Consider the following 12,281-nt stretch of genomic DNA (forward strand, 5'->3'; position numbering starts at 1 on the left):
TCAGGAGAACTCAATAGCTTAGTGCCTCTGTAGGTGCGCACGGTGAAGTCACTGGTGTCAGGCTTTTCAGGGATGGGGTGCTCTCTGGGAAATCAGGGATCGAAGGGAAGAGTAGGCAGTTGATTTTGTGTGGACCTAGCGCTTGTATTTAAGACTGTCATCCTCTGGCTAGATGGGTTTTTTGGCAGCACGCTCTTCATTTCTGCACTGTCACCGGTCTGGAGATGCTGGGTATCTTCTCGCAGCGGTGCCGTGGGCTGCGGCAGGAGATGCCCACCTCGGACCCGCAGCCCAGCCTGCTTCGAAACCCACCGGGAAGGTGCTGTAAAGTTCTGCAGAGCAATGCTGGGGGATGATTGTGTCTGAGCTGCTGAAAAGGCCGGGGAGATGGGGCACAGCCCGTGTTGCCTTTCCAGAAGCCGTCTGTTTCTGGCCGAGGGCTCCCCTCAGCTCTGTGTTTCTGTTTGGCTAGGATGGACGACTTGTGTCTGTGGTGTGCGAAGGACCCAGAAATCGCTGGCACAGTGTCAGAAATAGATTTGCCTTGCTGGTGTGGCTTCTCTGCAGAGTGCAAGCTTGCTTTTTGTAAACCATCTGTTGGGAGGTTTTGGTTTGTTTTACTTAAACCATAAGGAAAATAATTTCAACTTTCCCCTACTAAATGCACAAGCTGCTTGGCTTACCATCTTTATTTCCTTTTCCCTCTTTTTCCTCCCTCCTCCCTTTCTTTGTAAACAACAGCACTGTAGTTTGGAAAGACACTGCCTGGCGCTGCCCGCTCTGAACCTTGTCCCCGTCTCTCTCCCCCATCCCCAGCAGTGGCCGTGATAACCCCCGAGAGGAGTCCCTGGCCCACCTCTGCCCCGGCCATCGCTCAGAGCCACGCTGCAGAAGCAGTCCCAGCGAAGCCTGACACGAAGGACGTGCTTGCTGCCTCCAAAGTAGAAAAGGAAGCAGCAAAACCCGATGGGAGGCGGGAAGAAATCCCACCGGAGAAAGCCAAGCCGGAGCCAGCTGATGCATCAAAGGTATGTCAGACCACACTCTCCTGGGAAGAGGTGCCGGGCTGGAGCGTCGGCTCTAGAAGCTGTCGTGGAGCAGCAGCCGCGTGCTCCTTCCCTCCCGGCCAGCGAAGGGTTTATCCCTTGCCCAGGCTTCAGGTGGGAATGAGGTCTGGAGCTCTGGGTCCCAGAGCAATCCCAGCCCTGACTCCCCGGTGCGAGGCAGCGGGAGGTGCTGGGTGGCTGCGGTCCCGCTGAGCGCTGACATCTCGTTAACAGCGCTGGCAGGAACGGCACAGGGGTTCGTGGTACGGGGACGTAGGGCTCACCCGGCGCCAGGCTGCCTCTGCCGATTCCTGGTACGGCGGCGGGAGCAGTTCCAGTGAAACCGGTGATACGGATCTGGGCTGCAGCCCGGCGTCCGAGTGTTTTTTGCACTGATAGGCTTTCTCTGCGGGAGCCGGTGACACTGGGCTGAAGTTGTAGTCGTGGATGGCCCTGTTGAGACCTTGGGGGGATTTATTGTTTAAATGAAAGTTTTAAAAACATTGTTTGATCTTTGTACAAATGTCTGAGACCTCCATGGGCGTCGGGATGTGTGTTTTGTTCTCGTAAGTGGAAGTAATGTGCACAATGAGCGTTCATCTTACAGCCTCCTTAATGTTCTGCAACTCTTACTGCCTGAAACCCTCCCGTGTTGCCGCAGAGGTGAACGCCTGGGGACACAATTTTCATGTTACTCTGAATATTTAGCTGTTCTCACCGTTACTGGAGCCACGTTTTTGCTCTAACAGGTCACGCCCTGGGTCTTGTATGACTTCCTCCAGGGGAGATCGCTGTTAATTAAGGTTGGGAGATGAAGGTGGAGGAAGGAGAGGTTCTTTAAAAAAAATATTGTGGCCTGTGTGACCTGTAATTGTACAATGCAAATGCTGAAGAGACCTTCAGGATGGCACTTCGGCGTGTGCATCGTGACACGTCACTCCTGGAATGCTGCTCCTGCGCGGCAGCTCACCCTCCCTGGCGCTGAACTGAGAACAAGGGGATGTTACTCATCCCATCTCACTTTTTACAGGGTTTTTTTTCCCTAAATGCTAAAACATTGGATTTTCTTTTTTTTGTTCTTTAAATGTAGGTGTGGGAGGAAATTGTGGATTGGAAGGTGCCAAATTTACCCCGTTTCTCAAATGTAGCTGCATCGCTTCTCGTAACACCACCGATGCTTTGGCCTTCAGAGGATTTGCAATCCCGTTTCCCTAAAATACTTCCCTTAAAGTGTTCAGGCAGTCTTGGCTCTTCTCTCATGGGCAGTAAAGAACTCCCTTTGTGACCTGAGGCTCGATTTTCTAGATAGGTCTCTTCTCACTGACGCTGTGAACGTAATACATGTGCGTAACGAATAATTCTCTGGTTTTGGGAAGGTCCCTGTTAATTTGAGCACCTTGCTTTGGCTGAGGATTTCCCTGGGAGATCCAGCTGCAAACGGAAACATTGCTGGGCAAAGCTGATGGAAGAGGGAAGCCCATGGGTTTCAAATGCAGATATTTCTCAGGATGAAGGGATTATTGTGAATGTGCTCTTAACTAACAGGCTGTCGGGGAGCTGCGGTGTCTTTAACTCTTTCCAGAGGGCTGCATGTTGGTTTTTGCATGTTCACCCAGCATTTCAAAACCAACTCGATGCAGCTGTGTTTTGAAACGAAATGGTCTCTTGAAAACACAAGTCTACTAACAAGAAATGTTTTTACCAATTTATTTCTTAAATGTAGGTGAGGAAAACGCACACTGAGGTCACAGTACCCACCACGAATGGTGACCAGCCCCAGGTTTGTGCTAATAATTCAGTTAGGTTGCTCACTCTTTTTTTTTTTATTTTTTAAGGTTAAAAAGTGAGGTTCAACATATGTAAATGAACCAACAACTTTTTTTTTTTTTATCACTGCCCCACAGCAGCAGCCTGCAGAAAAAGAGGAAGAGCTGATAAGAATGAGGAAGGTTAGCCATTTTACACTTTCACCAAACAAATTTGCCATTATCATTCATGCATCTGTAACCTGTTTAAAAAGACAGTGCTCCAATTTCTTCGTGTGCTTTGGGTTGGGCTTTTAGGGTTGTTTTTTTTTTTAAACTACAACTATCAAATAATCTGTTTTTAAAATTAAGGGTTTTGTCCCGTAGACAGTCTGCTGAAATTGTGCATGTTGAATGCCAGAGAGAAACACATTTGGTTTGATTGATAAAACTTACCTCTGCTTCTCTCTAACAAATTTAGTTAGAAACCAAAGAAAACTACAGTGTGCATTCTGGGAAGGGCAATAAAAAAAAAAAAGAGTGCAATTGGGTTTTGGATTGATGAAGCCATAGGGGACATAGCCCAGATGGGGAGGGTGGTTAGGGCACAGCTCCTGCGCACATGTTACGCCGGGCAGCGCAGCCCCCTCCACGGAACGGGTAAACTCTCCCGGTGGCAAGCGATGCAAACCAAGGCAAAAGCCGATGACCCCCCGGGGGCTGTCTCTTTAAAGGACTCATTGCATTTCCCCATCCTCCATGAAGCAAGAACTCCCCATTTCCCGGATGCCGGCCCCGCGCCGGCGGCCCCGCGGCGGGGTCCCCACCCCACGCTGGCACAGCGCTGCGCTCCCGACCTTGAGTTAACCTTTTTCATTTGCCAAATTTGTCGATCCCGCAAGAACAACATTTTAATTTTTACTGCTTTTTTTTTTTTTGTTTTGTTTTGTTTCCCCCTTTTCTTTCATTTTCACAGAAAAGATCAAAGAGGCTAGATGGTGAAAACATTTATATCAGGCATAGCAATTTAATGTTGGAGGTTTGTATGAACTTGAAGCTTTTTTCAGTTGCGTTTGCCTAGACCTTCTGCATCTGCGCTGAACTTTTTTCTTCCTCTTCTGCTGCTGCCTTTGTTTTTGCATGCTGTTGCATGGACGACTTTTTGTGTTGGTTTTTTTTTCTTTTAAATATGCTTTTGCATGGTGACAGTAAACATGACAATGTGCAGGCATCCTTCCTTCTACCTCTTCTGACTCTCATTCTCTCATCCTTACCCAAAATATATGATTGGCAGAGCCCAGGTCTGCTCTTGGACTCGCTGGGTGCTCACAGCGGCACGGATCGTGGCTGGGGGGGAGGCTCATTTACAACTTTCTCATTGCCTGAGATAAGTTATATTCCTGGGGGAAAAGACAGTCTGTGAAAATGCAAAAATGAGGAGGAGCTGGAGGTGGAATTGTCACCTCCGTGGCGCTCAGGCCACCGCGATGCCCACGTCCCTTCCGACAGGAGGCGTCGCTGGGTGCTCACAGCGGCACGGATCGTGGCTGGGGGGGAGGCTCATTTACAACTTTCTCATTGCCTGAGATAAGTTATATTCCTGGGGGAAAAGACAGTCTGTGAAAATGCAAAAATGAGGAGGAGCTGGAGGTGGAATTGTCACCTCCGTGGCGCTCAGGCCACCGCGATGCCCACGTCCCTTCCGACAGGAGGCGAGGCGACGCCTTGCAGCGCCTTTCACACTCCCGTGGGCGCCAGGTCCCCTCGGAGCGACGTGGGGGCTCGAGGGTCATGGGTGGCCCGTGAGTGGGCGAGAGGCCGCGGCCTTGGGAGCCCTTTACACTTGGTTTCACCGAAGCGCGGTCTCAGAACAGACCATGCCGATCATATATTTTATTTTTTTGAATTCACTGTGTTATGGGAGACGTTCTGTGGCTTCTGATACTCTGTTCCTGTGTTACGTGTTTCCACTCAGACTTGCAGCACCAGCAGCTGGTAGGGTTTTCCTCCTTGGTATCACTTGAAAGTGAAGTGTACTAACTGCCTTCTCCAAATATGAATTTTAAAAGTTTTGCAGCTTTTGGGTGGGTGTTTGGGTTTTTTGGGTGGTTTGGTTTTTTTGTTTTTTTTTTTAACTGCTACAACTTGGAGCTTTCGGCCACGAGCGAAGGGTCTGCAGCACCATGGGCAGGGCTCGGCCAGAGCGCTGCGAAGACTCTGCCTGTCGCTTTCTTTCACCCAACTCGAACAGCTCCGTCTCCCCAACCCCGAACAGCTTCTTCATTGCTTCTGAACCCCTTTTCCCTGTTGGTGCAATACATGGCTCTGGCACCCAGCCCCTTCTCCAGCCCATTCCCTCTCCGCTGCCCTTCCCACCGGTTCTGTTGCAGGTGCTCCAGCCCTCCCCTAGAAAAGGGCTGACCCCAGCAGCTCACCGCCTTCATTCCCTTTGGCAGATCAGATGTTTTTTCCAGCAGACCTCACACTTCCGAAGCTGCTGCTTGATTTTACCGAAAGCCGTTTAACGCTCCGTGCTCCCTCCGTCTTCTTATAAAAAGGGCAGACCAGGAGGGAAAGCGTTAACGCTTTAGCGAGCTTCTTCCTCGAGATGCTTTCAAGACCCGTTGTGGCTCCACGTAGCTCCTCCTGGCTTTAGCTTCTCTGCGAGCGCTCCCAGGACCAGCTCCTGCGCAGTGGTGGATAGCCAAGGTGGTCTTTCTCTCTTCCCTAACCCAGGAGCAGCCGTAGGGCTCCTGCACCCGGGCAGGGCTTTACCCCGGAGACCTCAACAGACTCATTCGTGCCTTTTTTCTTCTGACTAGCAGGCACTTGCCTTGTGCTTTCATCCGGGACGGGTGCCAAAACTGTTGTTTCCCCCAGAACCATCCCCAAAAGAGCAAATGCTCTTAATGAGGCGCTGGGGGCTGTAGCCCTGTGGAGGGAGGGCGGGCGTCCTGGGTGAGCTGCAGGGACGCAGACACTGAGGGGGTGACACCTCCCTTGGGGATGCATTTGCTCTCCCCCTTCCAAAATCCACAGGCTGAGTACCAACTAAAAGCACAAAACTAGTGAAATTTCCCAGTGATGCTTTTACTGACCTTAATTTCCCCCTTTCTAACGGGTGAGGCTTGCTGCTTTTTGGCACTGTCCGGAAAAGTTGTTGTTTGGCTTAAGCCTCTTTTGTGCAAAAGCTTTGTTTTCCATGAACTCTGTTCCGCTTGCAAGCAAAAAGCTATTTGTAAACAAGCTGAAGAGAGCTGACGTGCCTTGAAGCCCATGTATTTATGCTGCAAACTGGCATCACAGAGTAGAAATCCAGTTCTTTCAGGTGAAGGATTGCAGCAGGAGTTCCTTGAATGATCCACCATCAAGTAAATTCTAAAATCGACTGGAGAGGGCTGTCATCTCATCTTCATTTCAGAAGTCTAAAACCTCCTGTGGTAGCTCCTGGAGGGATGAGATGAGAGGTGGGGGGGGAGAAAGGTAAAGGTATTCTAGGACCAAAGATAATTCCTGGTAGGATGAAAGAGAATAGGTATGAAGAGAATAAATAACATTGGGAAAACATTTTCTGAAACACTAAAGCATTTATACCCCTGAATATTCAGGCTAGCAGAAGGAAAAGAAAGCAAACCCACCCGATTTAAAGGCATCAACTTAAATAACCCAAACAAACATGCTCTTGCAACTTAAAGAATCCCATATGGGGGGAGCCGTGGGTCTACCCCTCAGCTGTCATCCGTTTGGTGTAGCGAGAGATGGACTGATGGCACGTCCTGCTCCCAGAGGAGACCCCGCTCCGTGCCAGTTGCAGCTCATCCCAATTAATACGAGAGGAAAGAGGAGAGAGGACGTTCCCTTTGTGTGTTTGCCGTGTGAGCACAACTGGTGGAAGTCGGCAGGAGCTCTGCTGGGCGCAGCTTTGCTATGCGGTAGCCTGGGCGCTGGTGGGTGTCCTCTCGTGCCTCTTGGTTGATCCTGTCCTTTTGCTGATAGGATCTGGATAAGACCCAAGAAGAAATAAAGAAGCATCATGCCAACATCAGTGAGCTGAAGAAGAACTTTATGGAGTCCGTCCCAGAGCCTCGGCCGAGTGAATGGGACAAACGTTTGTCCACTCACTCCCCTTTCCGAACCCTCAACGTCAACGGACAGATTCCCACGGGAGCAGATGGAGTGAGTACCTCGGCAGCGCGCGGGTGTCAGTGCACTGCCTTGTTCCAAGGGACAGCTTTGTAGCCCGGGGGTTCAGCCTCAGCTACCCTTAGTTATATTGGATTTTAATAGTTAATACTGACTTTCAGCATGTTTGATGGTCTCTGAGAGAATGGATATGTTAGTGGTAGTGTCAGAAAAATTGGATTTATTTGGTAGAAGAGAATGTAGGAATTCTTCACCAGGTTTTGATGCCGCTTTTCCTAGCTTTGCTGTCATCTCTGACTATTTCACGTGGCTGTTTTGGGGACTGACGTATTCCTGGTGCCAGGGAATGCATCTCCCCAAATGTGGAACCACCCCTGCAAAAATACCCCAAACACCTGAATTGGAGGGAATTGTTACGTCAGAGATAACACTGCAGGTAATCCAGAGGAGCAGCACTAGGATGGTATCAATTTTCAAAAGCCACTTTATTCTCCAGTTAATCCAGTATGTCATTGGGTTTCAGCTGGATTAGGATCTGCAGGTGCCGATCTGCTGTGGAGGCTTCAGGGAGACCCCTCAGGTGGCTACAGCAGGGCTGTTCATACGTGACGGAAATCTTTCTCCTTGCAGGAACAGGGTCTGTATGTTAGTAGCCGCATACATTCCCCATCGCTCTGCTAATTTCCTTAAAAAGGTAATTTTTCAAAGAATTCAAGTTGGAGCAGCAAAGATCTGTCAGCCAACTGGTTTCTTCTTGCATAACAGACAGCTGCTCTGGTTAATATTGGTGTTGCCTAGCTCCGATTTGAAACTTGGGAGTAAAACTGTAGTTGGAAGCTGTGGTAACCAGTCTCCTAAATAATAAAAGTGATTTTTTTATTGCATCCTGGCTGCAGTGGTGGCAGGCATGTAGCATCCCTGGTTTAAGCCCAGCTTCTCCCCTTCCTGCCCCAGTGCTGCTGATAAACCTGCAGTTCATCTTCGAACCGTTGCAAGGGAGATACATTCCGAACAGAAATAATCTTGCAGTGGAGGGAGGGTCATTGGGACAGGGGGTTTTAGCAGTCAGGTTTAATACAGGTTCCTCCAACACAGAGAAAATCCATGACAATGATAGGGCTCTTTTTCCCCCTTAGGAAAAAAAAACCACAAATGAATTAATGAGGGTGGATCGTTATCCTTGGAATTACGCTGTTTATAACACGTGGATGGGTTTTGCTCTTTGGTTGCTGAGCCTCAGTGTAAACTGCGCAGGGATTTGGGCAGCAGCGCGATGCAGAGCTCTGCCCCCAGCGCCGCGTGCTGTGCGGATGCGGGGGGGGTAGAGCAGGGGGCTCTCCAGCTCCACGGCTGCACCTCAAGAATGATATTCCTGGTTACTGCGAAGAGTTTCTGGCATGGGGACCGCAGAGTGAGGTCGGGGGGCTGCTGTTCACGATGCTGGGGTGATGTGGGCTTTCCCCATCAAAGGCTGCAGTGGTCCACAGCGAGGCAAGAATTGGTGTCAGCCCTGGATTTGCATTTCTGGGAATTCCCTCTTAATCTGATCTTCTCTGAAGTGGTCTTGCTCTGCTGTGAGCTTCCAGAAATGCATCTTCGCCAGGCACCCACCGGGGACGGTGTTTTCCTTCACCTGCATGTGAAATCATGATGCAAAGCGACCCTGTTTCTCCTGTTCCTGCTGGTACCTTCACCCTGCGGTAGTGGCCAAGGGGTGTTCTGCCGGGGGCTGCTTTTTTTGCTGTTCCCAGATGTTTTATTGCAAGTCAACTGAACCTTAACACGCTTTGTGTGTCCAGGTCAAGAAAGTCACTGTCCTATCTTCTGAGAGACAGGTTGGTGGGCCTGAGGTAAAGCTGCTGTTCTGACATGTGCTGCTGAACACAACTTTTGAGCAAAACTCCGCCGTCGTGGCTGGATAACTTTTTTTTTTTTTTTTTTCTTTTGGCTACATGAAATAGTTTCATAACTCACACCGAGAGGACTTGTGCACTGCTGCAGCTTTTGCAGCTTTCGATTTTGCTTATTTCGGTGCATGGCTGGTTCGAAAAAAACCTGCATGAAAGATAGAACCGTGTATTCGGAGAGAAAAGCCATTATGAAAGTTTAACTGTACCCTGTTCTTTTTATGTTGTCTTTCTTTCCGTTTTCTTTTTCGTTTGTTTTGATGATCACGTTACTCTTGCATTTTATATTTTCTTTTGCTGCCCAGTCTCCCAGCTACTTTCTCCCCAGTACTCATCACTTAGGGGTGTGCAAAGAACCAGTCCCAAAATACCGCACGGATCAAAGGAGGCTAGCTCAGCTGAGAGAGCTTAGAGCCAAGTTTTTCCTCTCCTAGGTGCACTTGGGCTTGACCAGGCCTGGCGAACCAAAGGGATGGAGAGTTCCCAAACAGACACATTTCCCACAGTCTTTTCTTTCTTCAACGAAAGCGCTAGAGCCCCTGCATGATCCTACTGGATATACTCCCTCTGGTTTTTTTACATTCCTTAGACTCCAGCAACAGAAGTGCTAAAATGCAGAGGAAGATGTAAGGACTTTGCAGTGCTCCTGCTGCCACCCCGCCTGTTCCGCACTTGGGGTGTCTCGGTTGTAACAGTTTATCGCTGGTTCCAGTGGAATTTTCAAAACAATCCTAATTTTGATAACCGCCAGCAGAACTTTGCAGAAGCATTTTGTATCTGCGCTGCAGTCTGCCTGTCCCACGGTCTGTAACGCGCGCTGGTTTTAAGGGCACCCTGGGACGGGAACCGGTCAAAGACCACATTTTGTACTACACCGTTCCTATTCCGAATGCCTCCGACGTTTTTTTTCCCCACCCATTCCGATGCCAAAACACTTCAGTAGGTTTTGAGCATAGAGTTTTCTGGCAGGGCAGGTGCAAAACACGCGTGATCCTGATCCAGAGGCTCGTGAGCTCTGCGGAGAGAACTGGGGTTTTGTAGCTCCAGGGCTGGTGCGACCCGAGCCGCCGCGCTCTGCTCTCCGGGGCAGCTTATTTTTCCGTTGAGAGGAAGGCTGTCCTAACACTTTGCACACCTCCAAGTATCGGTTTGGGCACTTTCCATCTGTCATTTTTGTTCATCTCTCTCTGTCTTTCTTGATCTTCTACCACGAAAGCAGACACGGGAACGTCCTCTGTTAGTACAGGATGAAGACAAACTAAAAAAGCAGGCGATGCCTACTGAGACAGCCTTTCCCCGGCAAGCAAGTGAAGAAACTCTTCCAAAGGTTTCTATTCCGATTCCTGAAGAGCAGAAATCACTCAAAAAGTGTCAGCTGTACTCTAGCATTTTTCCTTCTCCACGCGTCCCCTTTTTGATGTCCTTTCTCCTGGTCGTAGCACTGACTGTTTGGTGGCTGCTCTTTCTCTGAGTGGCAACAGGGTCATGGTGAAACCTCAAGACCAAAGCTCCTGAATTTCTTGGCCGTAGCCTCTGCTGCATCTTCCTTGTCCTGGTCTTTGGTATCTCCGTAGTTGGCTGTCCCGGGGAGGGACGCCCTGTGACCGTCGTGTTAATCCCGCTCTGTGTCGTTGCGTAGCTGTGATCTGGGTCCTGGCAGGAGTGGTCATGGATTGCCAGCTCGTTCTGAAGTTTCCTAGTGTGCAAAAGCGAATTTCTCTGAACCGTGTTCCCGATTGCTGCGAGAGGGCAGACGGGGAGGGTAAATACGTGGGGGGAGATGTTTGCTGCCTCAGCCCCTGTAGACTTCGTGTAGGAGCTGCTGAAGACTTGCTCTTAAGCTTCTTGTTTGAAATGCGAGGTGTCCACAAGCTGAAGGACATTTGATGCTGGTCCAAAAGAGGCTTTACAGCAACGTGCTGACTCTAATCCATAACCACTCCTTTCTATGAAACCAAGATTGGCATTTAAGCAGAAAGTGTTGATTGCCAATGCTGCTGTTAGTGTTTACTCGGAGACAGGCACGGGCAACTTTTCCTTTTCCTGGTGGGGGGAGCCTTTTGCAAAGCACCGCAGCGTCCCTCTCACACCCCTGCTCTCCCTTCTGAGAGAATACATCGTGTTGCAGGAGAAAACCCATTGCAAGGAAATATTTATTGTAAACGTAGATTAATCATTTTTCTGAATCTGGTGGCCTTGGTGCTCTTCCAGTGTGTGGTTTTTTTTTTTAAATTTGTGTTGAACTAACCGACGCATGTTTGCTTAGGTCACAGGAATGGAGTAACCTGCCCTTAGGTACGTCTCCTCTATAGCATGTTGACTTTACTATGTCAGGACACGCTTCTAATGTTAAAGCCATCGATTGTTTTGACTTCTCTAACCAAGCTGTTGCATGCTGCTTGTTGTTTATTGCCTCCAAATGTAAATGTCTGGATGATGCTCCCGTTTATCCGAGTTACCCGGGTGTAGCTGCGTAGGCTCCGAGACGAGCTGCTCAGCTGGGCTGAGTAGAAGAGGTTTGCGAGGTGGAGGGAAGATGGGACTTTGTGTCTGTGGGGTTTCTTTTCTGTATATAGCAATTACAGGCTGAGCCGAGCCAAGCGCTTCTCCGTTCAGTAGTAATCTGCTCCCTGTTGCTTTCTCTGGAGGGTGGTGTAGGCACAGTTACTGCTGAGAGCAGCCACCCCTGCCACCAGTGTGGGCAGCTGCTCCAGCTGCGTAGAAGAGAGAGCAGACCTTTATTACAGGGACTAAAATGTGTGAATATATATAAATACCTGTATTTATAGCCCTTTGTAGATGTGTGTGTACAGTGTTATTTAGGAATCTAGCAGATGAGCTTGCAGGAAAAGACGTAAGGCAAATACGGCATGTGCTGTCTGATGGATGGACCGTGGTGTATCACGGGCCGTTTTGAGCCGCCTCTCTTGCTCTCAGTGAGGTCGAGGCTCTCTAAACGCTGTCTCAGAATTTTAGGTTGCTAGTGAAGCCCTTCGTTTCAATCTCACAGGAATCTTTCCGGTTACTCTAGTAACCTGCTCCGATGAGTTCACCGGTTTGTGCCTTTAGGACTTTGTTTTCTGAGGATGCTGGTTTTTCATTGGAAAGTATTCTCCCCTTGTTAATACACTGCCTTTAATACACAGTCTTCCTCTTTCCGGAAGTGCAGAAGTCGCGGGGTGCTTGTGCGGGTGTGCCGGGGTGCGAAGGCGAGCTGTCGGCAGCGCAGCCTGCCCGTGCACTCGGCACAGGCGGAGGGCGGACGGGGCTGCGTGCTTGTGTGCTAGGAACACGCCGTAGGGTGCACAGGAACTCTGCTGAGCTTGGCGGGGGAGACCTCCTCGAGGAGTCACAGAATGGTTTGGGTTGGAAGGGACCTTAAAGACCATCCAGTTCCAACCCCCCTGCCATGGGCAGGGACACCTTCCACTAGACCAGGT

General features: G+C 49.7%; 1 protein-coding gene across 1 annotated transcript in view; it reads left to right on the forward strand.

Moving 5' to 3' along the window:
- Positions 1–816: 816 nt before the first annotated feature.
- LOC104514657 (protein 4.1-like) overlaps positions 817–12,281 on the forward strand; it is a gene marked incomplete at its 5' end in the record, with an annotated part of 24,663 nt that continues 13,198 nt past the window's right edge. Inside the window, 4 exons of the mRNA XM_010158399.1 lie at positions 817–1,028; positions 2,770–2,826; positions 3,768–3,830; positions 6,788–6,967. Of these exons, the coding sequence (XP_010156701.1) occupies positions 817–1,028; positions 2,770–2,826; positions 3,768–3,830; positions 6,788–6,967 (512 nt within the window). The remainder of the gene's footprint in view (positions 1,029–2,769; positions 2,827–3,767; positions 3,831–6,787; positions 6,968–12,281) is intronic.

Source organism: Eurypyga helias, unplaced genomic scaffold (assembly GCF_000690775.1).
Source record: "Eurypyga helias isolate BGI_N326 unplaced genomic scaffold, ASM69077v1 scaffold15159, whole genome shotgun sequence".
Lineage (NCBI taxonomy): Eukaryota > Metazoa > Chordata > Aves > Eurypygiformes > Eurypygidae > Eurypyga > Eurypyga helias.